General features: G+C 40.3%; 1 protein-coding gene across 3 annotated transcripts in view; it reads left to right on the top strand.

Annotated features, from left to right (window-relative positions):
* The first annotated feature begins 870 nt into the window (after positions 1-870).
* The window catches only part of LOC134161657 (BTB/POZ domain-containing protein KCTD5), a 35759-nt gene continuing 20115 nt past the window's right edge, over positions 871-16514 (top strand). For 2 of the 3 annotated variants that reach the window (XR_009964064.1, XM_062614696.1), the window contains exons 1-5: positions 871-1184; positions 10023-10131; positions 11212-11303; positions 12015-12110; positions 15257-15373. Coding sequence is in view for 2 of the 3 variants with exons in the window: in XM_062614696.1 (XP_062470680.1) it covers positions 942-1184; positions 10023-10131; positions 11212-11303; positions 12015-12110; positions 15257-15373 (657 nt within the window). In the remaining variant the exon portion in view is untranslated. The remainder of the gene's footprint in view (positions 1185-10022; positions 10132-11211; positions 11304-12014; positions 12111-15256; positions 15374-16514) is intronic. The other variant, XM_062614697.1, reaches the window with a different exon arrangement.

Here is a 16514-nt window from a genome sequence, read left to right as displayed (position 1 = left end):
CTGACAAAGGAGGAAAAAAAAATAGGAACCGGGAACCATAACCAGTTTTGATAGTTGTATGCTAGCTGTTTTCAGGTTGGTGGCAGTCAGTTACGTGTGTGATATTCTCTACCTGGTTTGTAGCTGTAACTGTGATGTACAGATAAAAGAAAAAAAAATGGGGAGGGGGGAAAGCCAAAAATCCTACCAAAAAGAAAAAACCCAAAACAACAACAACACCCCCCCCCCCCAAAGCCCAAGCACCCCCTCCAACCACCCCCCACCCCCCTCACCAGGCACCACAAAACAATCTCCCCTCCTCCAAGAACTCGTGAAAACAGAAGCAAATAATGCAATGATATAAGATAAACACTTTTGTATTTTTATTCTTATAAGGTTATTTGCTGGCTCTTGTTGGCCTCTAGTTCAGTCTGTGTTATTTAAATTCTAATATATGAATTATTTGGATTGAATTCATGTTCGGGGCCATGGTGTTGTATGTATTGATGTACAGCCTTGAATGTGAATAATTATTGTAAACTATATTTTACACCTTTTTCTGGCTTTATTATATAAATTTTCTATTGGTCGATGATTTAATCATATCTCATAATTTAATGACTGTTTATTCTCCTCTCGACAGATCTCTGTGCTGTAGATGTGTAGTTAGTGACTGGATGATGGATTTCACTTACGCTTGGTAGTCTGTAATAAAGGCATGTAGGGTCCTGGCGCGGCCTCGCCTCTTCCTTTCGCGGGCGGCTGGGGCGGGGAGGGAGGCCATACCTCCGGCCCAGTGGCGGCGCTCTCGTGCCGGGGCCAGCTGTCGGGGCGTCTCGGGCGGCCCCGGCGGACGAGACCTCTGTGGCGCAGGCGCGGGCCGTGACGAGTTAAGGGGCGCTTCCGGGGGAGGCGCGCTCGGGGACCTGCGGTTGGGGCGGGCCCTTCCGTCGGCGGCGAGGATGGCGGCGGAGAACCACTGCGATTTCCCGGTTCCTGCCGTCGGCGGCCTCGGGCTGGGAGGCCCGGGCGGGCCCTGCCGCCGGTGCAGCTCAGCGCCGCCGCCCGGCGCGGTGCCGGGCAAGTGGGTGCGGCTGAACGTGGGGGGCACCTGCTTCCTGACCACTCGGCAGACGCTCTGCAGGGACCCCAAGTCCTTCCTCTTCCGCCTTTGCCAGGCCGACCCCGACCTGGACTCGGATAAGGTGAGCGCCTGGGAGCCGGGGCCGCGTTCTCGCGGGCGCTGAGGCGGAGCGGCGGCAGCGCGGGCTCGGCAGCGGCGGGCTCCCTGGCCGGGGGCAGTTTGTGCAGGGCCGCGCTGCTGAACGAGCCCCTGCACTCGACGGGAGCTCAGCTCTGGGGGTGAGGGCGGGCGGATTCCCTGCAAAGCGGTGGGGCTCGTGGGTGACAACTGCTTATAAATACAGCAGAGGCAGCGCAGGATCGCTCATGTGTTTAAGTTTTCATGTTGTCTGGTAGGGTTTAGCTTTAGCGTTTAAATGGAGTCTGCCTGCACCGGTGTTATTTCTGCACTGTCATCACTCCTCCTGTTCAGTTTCAAGAAACAGATCAAAGTACTTTTGATAATAACCTCTCTCACTTATCCATCGCATTCTGTGCGTAGCAGTTCTTAGCGAGGAATGTTACTTATTCTGCACGGACTGCAGTGGTGGGTGATACGGAATCCACATATCCGTTCTGACTCATTTTTTAGTAGGGGAAGACAAGTTCCTGATTAAGATTTTATTTATGGAGTGGCATGTAATAGTGGCTATAACATAATCATATATAATGCTGGCTCTGAAAGAGGTTTTGGAGCATAATGGGCAAAAATGGACTTCCACTATGGAAAAGAAGGGAACAGTGTATAATATGTAACCAGCAGTTTAAAAATAAGGAGTTGATTTTTACATATCAGTTTGGTTTATTTTTTTTTATTTCCCAGTGAGACTCCTGCATAACCTCCAGAAAGGAGGTTTAAATGCTGAGGAAGATAGGGAACAGAACGTGAACAGTGTTCCAGAGTTAGAGAAAAATACGCCTCAAAGTGTGTTGGTGTGGGAATTGGGTTTTGTTGTCTTTGGTGTGGGTTGGGGCTGTTTTTGGAGAGGATTAGCTTCAACTGGCCTGTAAGAATGATATTTAAAATGCAGGTGGCTTGCTGATAGATCAGAAATGGTCTTTACTTGGGACAGAGTAAGAAAGTTTTCTTCTAATGTTTCATAAATAAAAGATAAGGCACACTTAATGTCCTGGGTTCAAACCACGACAATTATTAAGGCACTTGTTTCAGGTGTTCCACTGCAAAAGGTGCTTACTTGCTCTCAGTGTGGTCAGAGACAAGGTGTATTTTTAGACTTTAGTTCTAATTAAAGCATTTGGCTTTTTCTTTATTTTTTTCTTTCTTTTTTTTCACCATTTGTTTTCACTGGTTGAAGAAATCAGCCATCCTTGCAAGCACCATCAGGGAGGTGTTGTATCTTGCAAAAATTCCCTGAGGCTACTAATCTAAACGTTTTTACTGTGCTTATATGTGGGGTTCTAGCAGCAAATCACAAGTTTATGCTAAGGTTATTTAGCTATTTGGTAGGATGCAGAGAGACCTGATGAATTTTTTTCATGTTTCTAGACTTAGGTAGTTACAGGTGTCATAGCATACATGGCGATAACCCTATAGCTGCAGTCACAGCTATAGAAAGATAACCTTTGCTTACTAGGAACATGCTCATGCATTACTTGAGCTGCCTAGGTATTACAAAGCATCATCCTTTATTGCTAGTAGAGAGGGCTAATGGAAACTACTTTAGCAAGATGCCAACAAATTGCATTGTCCCATCATTGTCAGTAGCCTGTCTTGCAAAATTGTAGGTGGTGTCGTTACCTTGAATGGATTATTGTGCAAGTCAGTAACGTGAGGCAAGCAGCACAGAGAGAGAGAACTACAAATTGTTGTAGAAAAATGGATTTAGATACAATCCTGTTATTCAGAGATGCATTCTCTAGGCTTATGAAACTGGATATCTTCAATTTGACGTACAAAAAGCCAAGCCTTTCCTTGTTAAATATGCACGAAGGTAATCTTCAGTACAGCATTTGTCAGTTTTATGTCTTCTTGTTCTTGACTATCTGTAGTCATTGATTTTGACTTTAAGCATTTGGAGCCTGGGTTCTGCCGTCACCTGTTATCTTGGATTTTGCAGAAGTGGCATGCCTCTTAGATTACCCGTTGCAGTGTATCAATTACAGTAGCTAAGGTAACCTAACCACAGACAGCCTTTCTTCCAAGGATCTGATTCAGAATCTTTAGATTCATCATCCGTAAACAGCAAAATATAATCCAATCAGTTCCTTTTTTTGTCATCTGAGTGGTAACAGATATCATAGGTGACCTTTCCAAGAGAAAAAAAACCTTTCCCTGACATCTCACCAGCTTGTGAACGTATCATCTGATGCAGAAGCACATCAATAGATTGTCTGTATGCTTTGATTTTGAAATATCAGATGCCTTTAACTGATGAGCACAGAAATTTCAAGGGAATAATTGGTGATACCGGTGTTATCATCCTGGACTCCTTTGCCACATACATGTAAATCAAAATGTGATAGTAATAATTTTTTTCCCCATGTGGTTTACTTTTTGGAGCCCCATTTTGAACTGTAACCTGATACTAAGTTGACATATTAATCATGAGGTAAAGATTATTTACAATGACTGCTATGCAGCATAATTCTGTGCTCAGAAAACAGTTCTTATACAAGGTGCAGCTAATAGATACTGGCCTCATAAAGCTTGGGGCATTAGAGCTGGTCTTTGACCTATAATTCCCTGGGTTTGATTCCATTGTGTTTTCTTCCTAAAAATCACATGGGTTTTAAACACCTCGTAATTTTAAACTTTAAAGTGAGAGAGAATGCATATTGGAACTCCTATGTAGGCGATGCTTGTTACAGCCATCCCAGACATACTTGTCCCTACCTCCTAGAGGAGGATGTGAGGGAGGTGAGGTGGGGAAAATCCTGAGGGATGAGCCAGCAGAGGAGATTGTGAAAACTGATAGCCACAGCCCCCTGTTTGTAAGAACTGTGAAAAATCTGGCCTCAACAAGGTATATTATGTTTCCTGAATGGGGAATTTGTCAGGGATGCTCTCCAGTAACTCATTTTGGGAAGTTTTAGATGTATTTTCGACACATTAATACTGAATTGTGCTCATAGTACAAAACATGCTTTCTAGTTGACAGACACATTTCATAGTCTCTGATCATGCTCCATTTGATGAGTGTGTAACTCAGCAAAAATGAAGGAGAGGTTTATTTTTTTAAAAACTTCAGTGAGTTAAAGCAGCTTTTGGAAAGCTCTAGCATTGTCCTCACTGACAAAAGGGAGGGAGGCAGATCGCACATCTAGATGTGAGACCAAGGAGAAGAGCCAATTATGAAGTTGGCTTGAACACCAGTAAATGTATGCCTTTGAAGAAAGAGCCTTAGTTCCCATTCTTTCTTGCTTTGCCTTATTGCCAAACCAGAATCTTTGGAAATTGAAGCCATAAGAAAATCATATGTCAGGTGAGAACAGACCCATAAGCAAACCCAAAACCTAATAATAGAGCTGTTTCTGCCTGAACTTGACAAGTGAGGCATATCATAGTTGTCCGCATTGATACATTAGGAAGTTCTGCAAGAAATTAACTGTATGAGTTTATTAGAAATGAGAATAGGAAAATGAAGTAGTTTCTAGGTTGTACTTTACAAATATCAGTTGCATATATAGCTGTCTCCCTCTTCTATAATTTCCACACAAACATGTTTCTTACTTAACTATATAAATAATAAGATTTCCTTAATACTTGTTATTAAAAAGAATTTGAAGGCTTCAGGAATAGTAGCATGTTCAACTTCAAATTATCTTCAGGTGCTAATGTTGAACAAGTTCATGCAGCCTATTTCTTGGTATCAGATATGTTTCCAGTTGCGACAGAAAAAAGATTAACCTTAGCACACCCCCAGAAAACTAGTGTTGAATTGAATGAGCTAGTGAGGTTTATTCTCTGAATCTAGTATGTTTCACAATGTCACATGCATCTTTGTATTTAAGACTATTTGAAAATCATTTCAGCGAATGAGTGGTAGCGGTCATACCTACTGGTCACAATAGAATTTGTTTTAGGGAGTATTTAAATCTTTCTTTAGAGGTGAATACATAAAAATTAGTTGTGCTCAGTTTTTCATCCTTGTTTAACTTATTTAATGCTTGTACTGTAAGTTTCACTTTTAAGTTACTTCCTGATTTTAGCACCTTCCCATTTTATCTGTATACCAGTTCTTCTTTAAACTTTCCCTTAAGCGAGAAGATTGTCAGCCTTTCCTAATGAGGTTTTTGGCAACAGTATTTATGCTTGATTTTTAATGCCTTTCAAAAGTTAAGCGTACTTGTGTTGAGGTAGAATCTGTTAGGCAAAGAAGGAAGCAAGCACTGAATATTTTAGAAAATTAAAATCTTCCTAGCAACACCTTCTTAACTGTCAGCATTAAGAAGTATCTTAATTGTAGTTATTATTCTAAGATATAACTGAGAGAAACTTCATGTGTCCATGAGATTTCTGACTAGTTAAGTGGGTTGTGTTATTAATGTAGTTTTGATTAGCACTGGCAGGCTGCTGATGCTCAAGAGTTTTTAGGTCACATAGTTTGAGAAAAAGGTATTCTGGTCATTTAGCTCAAGATTTAAAAAGCATAGGGGGTAGGAGAGATAATTATTTGTAAACTCAGATTCAGTGCCAAATATTACTGTATTTCTGTGCATATCGCTGCCTCTAGCAGAAGTGCTTGCTCACTATATGTAAATGATGTCGGTTTTATTAGATACCCATGTTGGAGCACACAGCTTTGAGCCAGGAGCTTGGTGGGGTGGATTCCAGTTGTGTCCATTCTGGAAAGTATTTGAGGAAAAGTCTTCAGACTTCAGTTTTTACCTCAGTGTAAGACAAGTACCTGCAAATAAATTCCTGAAGTTTCAACTCGTCTTATAATGCAATTCTTGGGGTGAATGTTAAGTGGGATTAGGGAGATGGGTGTATTTGGTCCTCCTTTTAAGTCCCACTGGAGTCCTGTAACTGATGCCGGTATCTACAATTCAAGGTCACTGCAAAAATTTTAGAGCTTGGTTAAGGTGAATTACGATTTGGCAGAAGGTTATAAAGAGGAAAACCAAGGAGGTTTTGGTAAGGAGTTTAAGGAGTGACTTCTCATTCCAAAAGTATGTATCGCGAGACTAGAAATCTTAATAGTGAAGCCCGTTCAGTCTAGCAAAGGTATTGTGAATGCAGCTAGTGAAGTGTGAAACTAGAAAGTGTCTATTTTCATATAAGGATATATAATTTTAGCAGCAACAGTAATTAGTTATTTGAATGGCATGCACAAAATGGGTAGGTTTCACAGCTGCTTTCTAAAGGTTGAGTTGTATGTATGTTTTAAATGAACATCAGGTTAAGTATTCCGTTACGATTCCTTTAAGCCTCAGTCTCTACAAAATTGCAGACGGAATGTTTGAGGCTGGAATATGTGATCATTTAAATGCTTTGGGCAATATTTTTCCATTTACAATATTAATTATACATGAGAATATGAGGTATTGTCGTGCGTGTGCGGATGAAGCCAATTCTGACAATTTTTGAAGGTGTGGAAAGACTTCGGACCCATATTTTGAGAGTGGTACGTGTCACAAATGACTGCATTACTGTGTCAGCTTTTATTGGATTTATGTTTACATAAATATCTTTGAAGATCTAGTGTAATCAGCTTTTCTTAGTGATTTCAAATAAATGCTTAGTGTACATTGAAGAATAATCGGGCAGCTCACTCTAGGGGGGAAGAGAGAAGGCATTTTTTGTAGGACGATGCCTAGGAAATTGATTTTGTGCCTCATTTCCCTGTGCATTCTTTGCATATTGCTACAATATTCAGTACTGAGTAGTTTACATTTTGGGTTGTGACTCCCTGGCACTAGTTGCAGTATACCTGAGTTGTAACATCAAAGACCAAGACATGCGTCTTGTCTTTGTAAGGATGTTAATTAATGCATATTTTTCATATCTGTCAAGTGGCCAGTTACTCTGAGTTGGTCAGTAAATTCATAATTTTCCATGGAATTTACACACTAAAGTGAATCCTATTGACAGAATTTAGATTGCTCACTGTAAGAATTTAGCCTGAGTTCTTAAACTTTAGCGATCAGTATTTACTAATGCAAAAAAGAAAAGAGGTTACTATTACCCCATAAATGATAAGACTTTTGAGTTCCTTTTTTTTCCTTTTTATGATTCTTTTTGAAGACATGTTGTTGCCTGAAAGGGTTCAGAGTAAACTATGACACTAGTTCAGTGGAACTTTATTTGTATGCGGTACATTATATATATATTAAGTATGATACTTGTATTCATGAGTATGAAGATTAAGCATTTTTATAGATTGTAGATGGTCATTTGGTGAGGAAGAAAACTTAGTAGTGAAAGGAATAAGTGTAATGAAAAAAATGGAGATGAGGAATGGTAGAGTAGAAAAAAGTTTGGGGGTGATGAGGAAGATGGTTAAAAATAGGTAGAAGACAAAAGCCATTCTATCTTATGTCTCACAGACTGGATGCTGTATGTGTAAACCACGTTTGGTACAAGTGCTAATGATAAGCTCTGATGTGCATGGTAGGCTAATGAGTTCAGGTAATGCAAGTTGCTGGGACCTCTCATTAGGTGGACTTTGAAAGAGAAAGCTTGACATAGCTTGTTCCCTGTTTGGTTTTGCTAGAAGCTTGTTTTCTAGTATATAGAAATCTACTCAGGGAAGAGTAATTTCAGATACCATTGTCCTTTAATAAATAAATAAATTGATGCCTTTTGTATAAGGAGTAAAGTAACCATTGTTACTTGAGATTTTGTACAATCATAGAACCAACCAGGTTGGGCAAGACCTCCAAGATCATCAAGTCCAGCCATTCCCCAGCACTGCCAAAGCCACCACTAACCCGTGTCACTGAGGGCTTTGTCTGCACAATGTGTGAAGACTTCCAGGGACGATGACTGCAGCCCTGCCCTGGGCAGCCTGTTCCAATGCCTGAGCACCCTCTGGGGCAGGAATTGTTCCTCAGCTCCATCTAAACCTGCCCTGGTGCAGCTTGAGGCCGTTTCCTCTTGTCCCATCCCTTGTTCCTTGGGAGCAGAGCCCAGCCCCTCCCGGCTCCGTCCTCCTGTCAGGCACTTGTAGGGAGCGATCAGGTCCCACCTGAGCCTTCTCTTCTCCAGACTGAACCCCCCAGGTCTCTCAGCCGTTCCCCATCACACTTGTGCTCCAGGCCCTGCACCAGCTCCATTGCCCTTCTCTGGCCTTGCTCCAGCACCTCAATGTCTCTCTTGTAGTGAGGGGCTCAGAACTGAACACAGGATTCAAGGTGTGACTGCACCAGTGCCTAGTATGGGAGGACATTCACTGCCCTGGCCCTGCTGCCACAGTGGTGCTGATACAGGCCAGGATGCTGGTGGCTTCTTGGCTGCCTGAGCACAAGCTGCTCACTTTCAGCTCCATCAGTCAGCACCCCCAGCTCCTTTCCCATGAGCAGTTTCCAGCCGCTCTTGCCCAAGCCTGAAGCGTTGCAGGGGGTTATTGTGGTGCACGTGCAGGACCTGTCACTTTGCCTTCTTGAACCTCATCCCATTGGCCACAGCCCATGGATCCAGCCTGTCCAGATCCCACTGCAGAGCTTCCTATCCTCCAGCAGTTCAACACTCCCCCCCAACTTGGTGTCATCCACAAATTCACTGAGGGTGCACTTAATCCACTCATCTAGATCATTAATGAAAATATGAAACAGCACTGGCCCTAACACGGGGCCCTGGGGGACACAACTAGTGACTGGTTGCCAACTAGATGTGACACCACGCTTTGGACCCTGCCATCCAGCCAGTTTTTAACCCAGCAAAGAGTCCACCCATCCAGGCCATGAGCAGCTAGTTCATTTAGAGCTTTCAGTTAATTTGCTTCTGTGACTCACCTATGTCTGTAATGGTATAGAGCTGGTGGTCGGTGTTGCTTCAGAAGGTCATGTGAGAAAACACTGTAGTGCAAAAGATTACAATAATTTTACTGAAGCTTGCTTCTAACTTACTTCTCTTAGCTGAAAGGATTTCCAGTTTTGTAAGCCTATATATTTCTTAATTCAGTTCAACTGATGACCCAAGACTCTGCTTTTTTCTTTAAAACAGTGGGGTTTTTTAATCAGTTTTAGATCTTCCTTTCCAACTTCACTGGTTTCTATTTCTGTATTAAATAATACTTTTCATCTTATGATGCATGCAGTTGTTAGGTAATTTCTTTGGGTTATATCTGTATGCGCATAGAACCCTTGGTATGCAGCTGTTCTCAGTGTCCTGTGAGTGTTTGTACGTCTGAGCTAAGACAAAACCGCATGTTTTTAAAACAAAGTGTTGAGGTTTAAAAGAAAGTGTTGAGGTTAAACTGAAGGTAGGTTTGTTTGCCTGTAATTTCAGAAACAACAAACAAACAAAAGTTGGTATCCAAATTTTGCTGTAATGCAGCCTTTGTTCTGAGCCTTCACGTTTCCGGCTAAAAAAGATAGTTTCCTGGTTTAAACTGTTCTTTTTAAACTTAATTTTTAGTATTCTCACCACTTAAACGTTTCATGCTAACAGTGTTGATAATCTTTTTATAAGTGTATAGGTAATAGATACAGGAGTAGATCAGGTAAGAGAAGTTGTATAGTACTTTATTGAGTTGCGTGGTCAGTCTGATACAATTACAACATTGTAGAATTCCTTTTAATGTCTTTAATAAAGTTGGCTTTAAGGGATGTGGCTGTGAATATCTGCTTGCTATTCAGATGCCAAGCTGAATATTAGCTTCAGTTCCTGCTTGGTTGTTCAAGTCATTCTGTTTTTTTTTGGCTTTTGTGTTTGTTTGTTGGGAGGTTGTGTGTGGGTTTGGGTTCTTTTGTTTCTTCGGTTGGTCTGTTTGTTTTGTTTTGTTTTTCTACTCTAGGATGAAACAGGTGCCTATTTAATAGACAGAGACCCAACCTACTTTGGGCCAGTGCTGAACTATCTCAGACATGGGAAACTGGTTATTAACAAGGACCTAGCTGAGGAAGGTAAGATGTTGCTAAATCTCTTGCTTATTATTTTCACCATTTCTGAGTCACCAAAAGTAATTTACAGGTGCATCTTAATCAGTGTAGCATTTCAGTCTGTTGCAAGCAAAGCTGATGGGTATTGTGCAGTTATAGTATATGGTAGTGTTTGGGTAGTTTGAGTATGATTCCTGATTTCGCAACCCCCCATCGCCAGTTAGAACATAAATACACGAACATGAGGGCAGATGCCTTTTAATCTGTAATCTTGTCTCTTTCCTGTATGACTGTGTGAAATATTTGGGTTTAGTCCTCTTCAAGCACTAGAATACTGGCTGCAAAACAAGTTTTAGAAGATGTAAAGAGAGGTAATAGCGAAATTCTGGGATGTTCAGATGTGTGGAATAAGGTCTTGAGGAGTAAAATCTGCCAGATTCTCTCTCCCTGACCCAAATTCATACCAGTATTGCCCTGATGGAGGATGACTTTTTTAGACCATAGTACTAAAATTGTATTGATAAGGTGTTGAAGAAATTGGTCAAAAAGAAATACAATCTAACAACAGTAGCGGGAAATAATGTGAAATGTAGTTTCCGAGTGCACTGTTAAACACATAGTATGTGCAGAGAACAAGTGAGGCTTGAACATGTGAGTGGGAGCTGTCTTTAGTACGTACATTTAAGCTTTTGTTTCAGGGACAGAAAGAAATTTTTTCTGCAAACTGCAGAGCTTTCCAGTGGGACAAATTGAATTTCTCTTTCATATTCCGGCCTGAGGCAGGGCCTGAGCTGTGGTGGGCCATCAGTCTGCTCCCCATGGCATTTGTGCGCCTTTTTTCTTGTTTGTTTCCTGCTTCTCATTCTGCATGTGGAATGGCCTTTTTTCTCTGCAGTTTTTCTCAGGGCACTTTTTTGGAATGAGCTCAGTGTTGAACTGCATGTACCTGAAGGCACCCGGAATTGTTACACTAGTAAATGAACTTTTCATAGGGCAAAACAAATCACTTCTATAGCTGTAGAGAATATAATCTTAGGAACTGATCGATGGGTTTGGCCTGGGATCTTTGGTTACACTCTTTTCCAAAAACTGTTCTCATCCTAGGTGTACTGGAAGAGGCTGAATTCTACAATATCACATCACTAATAAAACTGGTAAAAGACAAAATAAGAGAAAGAGACAGCAAAATCTCACAGGTGAGGCTGTTTTCTGGGGTGGTTTTGATTCTTTGTTCTGTGGCAAATAGTGGGTGTGTTCCATTTTTATTTTTTCCCTTAACTGCTCATTTCAAGATACTAAGTGGCTGCCTCTGGCACTGGCTGAGCTGGAGCCAGTGCTGCAGGAAGGTTAATATTCTTAATTGCCAATCTCTCCCATTCTGCTTACACAGGGCACAGCATATGGTTCCAGTTCTTGTTTAAAACATGAAAACATTTTAAAGAATTGTTCAGAATATTTTCTAAAGGGTTTCAGCTGAAGTGGCCCCAGTTATTCATTGCTCTGAATGGGAAACTTTCACAGGGAAATAATGACATTTTTAATATGATCAGACATTCCTTAAACTTAGGTAGGCTTCTCCAGAACCTCAGCCTTCTTTTTGAATGATGAGGTTCGCTACTACATGGAACGACAAGTAAGTCTTAAGATTATTTTGTTCTAACTGTTAAGTAGCACTTTTAGTCTGTGAAACACTCATGAAGCATTGAGTCTTCTGGAAAGTGATTCTGAACAGATGAGATTTCTTAAACAAAACACAACAACAGCAACAAAATCCCCAAACCCCAAAAGGACAAGGTGTTCAAGATGGTGTTTTTTACTTACCATTTCTAGAGGGTAAGGGCAACTTTAGACAAGTCACAAGCATAGTGAATTCCATGCTGTACTGAGCATCTTGTTTCTTCTTGAAGGTGCCAGTCAAACATGTGTACAGGGTGCTGCAGTGCCAGGAAGAGGAACTCACTCAAATGGTTTCCACAATGTCTGATGGCTGGAAATTTGAACAGGTAAAAAACCCATATGGGATATAATTACAAAGTCTTCTGAAAATGCAGAGAGAGGAGTGTAAAGTCAAATCTGTGCATCTTTCTAAGTTCAGTCATTTTCAGAAATTGGATAAATATACACAGTTAAATTAAAATTTTATATTTGTATTCTTATTTGTCAGAGGAAAAAAAAAGCAAACCAACTAAACTAGCTTTCCAGGAGGTAAATTGTGCTGACTTTCTACAAAAACATCTACATCATGTTTGAAATGTTATTCTTCAGTGTCTACACACGAGCATTTGAAGGGTGAATAACCAAAATGAACTAATACAAGTTTATATGAATCAGATATGAGGAGCTCTGGGTAAAAGAGACAAGTTCGGGAGGTAAATGCTTGTCAGGCCTGAGCAATGGTTCTTCAGGTAAAGTACTGATACACATAAGAGGGTGAATTTAACCAGCATGGATGTGAAGCTGGATAGGTATGAACTACGTGAATGTTTTCATTCTTTGCACTGCATAAAAGTAGCTTTGTATGTACATTCAAGAATACGTTGTATAATTGCAAGGAGATCTTTCTGTTATCTTTGCTAATTTTTGTAATTAAGAAACTATGTGGCATCTTCATCCTTCACATTCCTAACCTACGAGACTATTTAAACCTTGTTGGAGCAATGAAGCTGTTAACTCTGGAGTGAGACAGAAGTGCTCAGCCACCAGCATCTTTTTCAGTGTCTGATGCCAGCCTTTGGAGAGATTGGAATAAGCACAAGCCTTTTACCCTGTGCAGTCTCACTGTAACAGTGCAACAAAGCAACGTTTTTTAGAAGTATGGCACACAAAGGTGAAAGAGAATATTTTGCTCATATTTGTTGAAATGTGCAAGGTGCTGGTGTCGTGGTGCACAGCCATGATACATAATCTAAACCAGCAGTGAGAACGTTTCTTATGCTTCAGTTCTCTGGCTCAAGTATTACCAGGTCTGTTTGGTTTGCCAGGAGCCAGAAGCTGGTTTAAGTCCCTGAAAAAAGCTCTCACTTAATGCACATGATTTTTTTTTATTTTTTTTTCCCCCTCCAGTGCATTTACAATGTTTTTTGTTTTTTTCTTTTTTTTTTAATATATATTCTTTGGCATGAGAAACCAGATTTCTTTATAGCAGAGATCCTTTACTTTTTAACAGTTTAAATGATACTATGGCTTTTACCTGTCCTAAAGCCTTGTATTCTTTGGGGATATTGTATTTGGGGATAATCCTGCTCTGACAGTGCAACTGCTAAAAGGACTATGATAATCTCTTCTGGATTTTAGAAGCTCTTTTAAAACTGGAAACTTCCAGTGGTTTTCTTGAACATTATGTCCTTGTTTCATCCAGCTTTCTCCCTACTTCCTCTCTTCTCCCCCATGTTGCACTCTCTTGAGCACATAGGTTGAAGTAGATAAACATAACAACCATATAGTCTCATAATGCTCAGCTTCTTGTTACCTCAGATTAGGCCATTCTCTCCTTTGGTTGTATTGCAGACCTGCTTTTAGCAGACTTCATTCCCTTGAAACATGATCAGAATATTCTGTATAATCTAAACAGTTTTATTATTCAGATTTCAGAACCTTTTAGCATTTCTGCAGTTTTTTACCTTTTCTAAACCTGTGTTGCTCAGCAGCATGCTTCCTTCAGAAGCAGTCTTTGGGGTGGCACCTACTGTGCTTTTTACATATTCTTGGTGGGAGAGAAATCAGCAGCTTTTTCAGAGGAGTAATATTCCTACGGGTTGAGAGTCCTTGTGCTCTGTCCCCTGTATAACATGTTTAAATGGTTGCTTTTGACCAAAAATATTTCATTCCCCTTGACATTTCAAAGTTTTCTTGTAAAATACGATTGTATGTGATGATTAAATAGGAGTGGAAGGTGTTAAACTTCTGGCAGATGCAGATGTATTGGTGCACTTTTTCAAAGAGTACCAGTGAAAGTGCTGCCAGAATGCTGGAATTATGTAGCAGTCCCAGCCCCAAAACTACTGCCAGTAGTTGTGCCTGCCCCACTTTGTGATACCAGTGGGTTATTTGTAGATGGTTTTTAGTTTCAGTTGTTACTTCTTCAAGCAATCAGAAAAAAAAACAATGTTTAGGCAATACTGCATAATAAGAAACTTTGGGCTGTACTAAATTGCTACACACAAAGGCTTCAGACAGCACTGGTGTGTCGGTCATGTAAATTTTAATGATTAATGTAACCTGAGTCTGTCACCATAATGCTGTCTTAAGTATGTTCACTGCGTAAGGAGGACAGTGTTTAGCTGCTGCCTTCAAAATTATTCACATAACAATAGCAGGATAAAAAAATAAATTTACTGTCCATGAGCCTTCTCATCAGTAGTAATCCCTACTCAGAATAGGCAGTTGTCTAGTTCTTCACACTTAATTTAAAACACTAATCTTTCTCAAGTGCACTGGCAGGCTGTGCTTGAATTCAAATGGGCTATGAATTGCTGTGTATTATTAAGATAAAACATTTTTTTGTGATAACAAGTTGAGAAATTCAGCTGATGTTTTGAACTTCTGAATTCTTAGATGTTTGGCAAGTGTCAACAGTTTTTGGTACTGATATTTATGGGAACAAGACAGACAATCTTTTTTTTTACTCCAATTATTTTCTTGGATCTTCTGTGAATTACCCCTTCTTTTTTTTTTTTTTTCCTCTAGTTGACTTAATATGTTTCCCTGGCTGTATTTTGTTTGTCAATGTCTGGAACACAGTTAAGTTCTTCGATACCCAGGCTTGTTATATTGCTTTACATGACACCTTCCAGTCTTATATCCACAATACCTTCTGCACTTGGAAAGTATGACAGGAAAGTAATGCTCACTTTCACAATGCACCAGACTTTATGGTTTTCAGAGTAGCTGGCTATACCACAGTGAGTTTTCTGCTTTACTCTCAGTAACTCTTAACTTCCCTTGAAATTACAAAGGGCTTTGCAGCTGCCTTCGTAAATTTTAAGTATGTTTAAATGAAAGTTGTAGCTTGATAGCAACGTGTTCTAGTGGCAAGTTAATGTTACCTGAACGTTTGAGCTCATCTATTATTTGTACAATTTGGATAACAGTATATGCTTCAGCTTTACAAAGGTTTCTTTTTGTGTTTTGCTTTGATTGGTTATTTCAGCTTGTCAGTATAGGTTCCCAGTACAGCTGTGGCCGGGCCCAGCAGTCAGAGTATCTGCTGATAGTGTCACGGGAAGTGAAAGGGGAAGAGAGATGCTTCCAGAAATGCTGCAGTGAGGTGTGTCACACCATTCTTTTTGCCCTCACACTGATATGCTTGGCCTCCTTGCGTTTCTGCTGCTTTCAAATCATTCCACTTTATTCCTGGATGTACAGCACATAGTAATTTGTGTGTATTTGTGACTGGCTTTTATTTATATTCACAGTATTTCATGATACATTATGAATGTTCATATTGTAAAAATAATAAAAATACAACCAATCAACCCCCCCCCCCCCAGTTATTTAGGTAAAAGTTTTCTTAAGAAGAGTTCTTACCTTCTCAGTAGGTACCTTCTTTTCCTTAAATCTTCCTCCAAAGTTAACAGCCTTTGATTCATAGTTGTTAAGTAAAAGTAGTACAGTTTAAACATTAGGAGCCCTGTAAATAAAGCTTTGAGTTCACTGGGTTCAGAAAAGGACGTTTCTGTGTTAATCATTGTTCCAGTTTGGGTGTATTTCATCTACTGAATAGCCAGTTAAGTTCTGAGTTGGAACCCTGTATTTCTGGTAAGTCAAATCTTAATTGCTTTTTTTAGCTGAGTGAAATATGTTAAAGCTGGGACAACGAGTAACAGATTTTTTTCAGAAATAAAATAAGGAGCGAGAGAACAAAATCAGCAGGTTGAAGTCGTGTCTCAAATGGAAAGAACATCCCGGGTTTTGGGGGTTTGGTTTTCTGGGGTTGGTTTGTTTGTTTGTTTGTTGTTGGGTTTTGGTTTGTTTTTTTTTTGGGGGGGGGGGGGGCTGTTTGGTTTGTGTTTTTTTTGTAGTTTGATTTTTTTTTTTTGGTTGGTTGGTTGCTTTGTTGTTGGTTTGGTTTGGTTTTATTTGTTGGGGAATTTTTCAGGGAAAATTTTATTGCTACCCAAATGAATCGTAGCTTCACTCATTGGCTTTTTAGGGTGTCTCGTCCTTCCTGCTCCTCTCGACCTCAGATCACTGACTTTTAAATTGCTGTGTTACTTCCCAGCGTTCAGGAGTTTGGGGAGGGTTTTTTTGCTAACCAGTTACACTGGAGGCAGTTTCCAGTTCTGTCCATAGCTGTGCTCCATTCTGAAGTGTCTTTTGTGAATTGATTTGGGAACCTGGTGTTCTCTAGTATTTTCCATCAGTAAAATACTCAGAGTGCTTCTTTTCCTTGCTGTATATATGGTTAT

Source organism: Pezoporus occidentalis, unplaced genomic scaffold (assembly GCF_034315485.1).
Source record: "Pezoporus occidentalis ecotype Australia unplaced genomic scaffold, CSIRO_AGI_Poc_V1 ctg178, whole genome shotgun sequence".
NCBI classification, from domain to species: domain Eukaryota; kingdom Metazoa; phylum Chordata; class Aves; order Psittaciformes; family Psittacidae; genus Pezoporus; species Pezoporus occidentalis.
The sequence above is the reverse complement of the archived record's forward strand: the minus strand, read 5'-3'. Positions and strand labels throughout refer to the sequence as shown.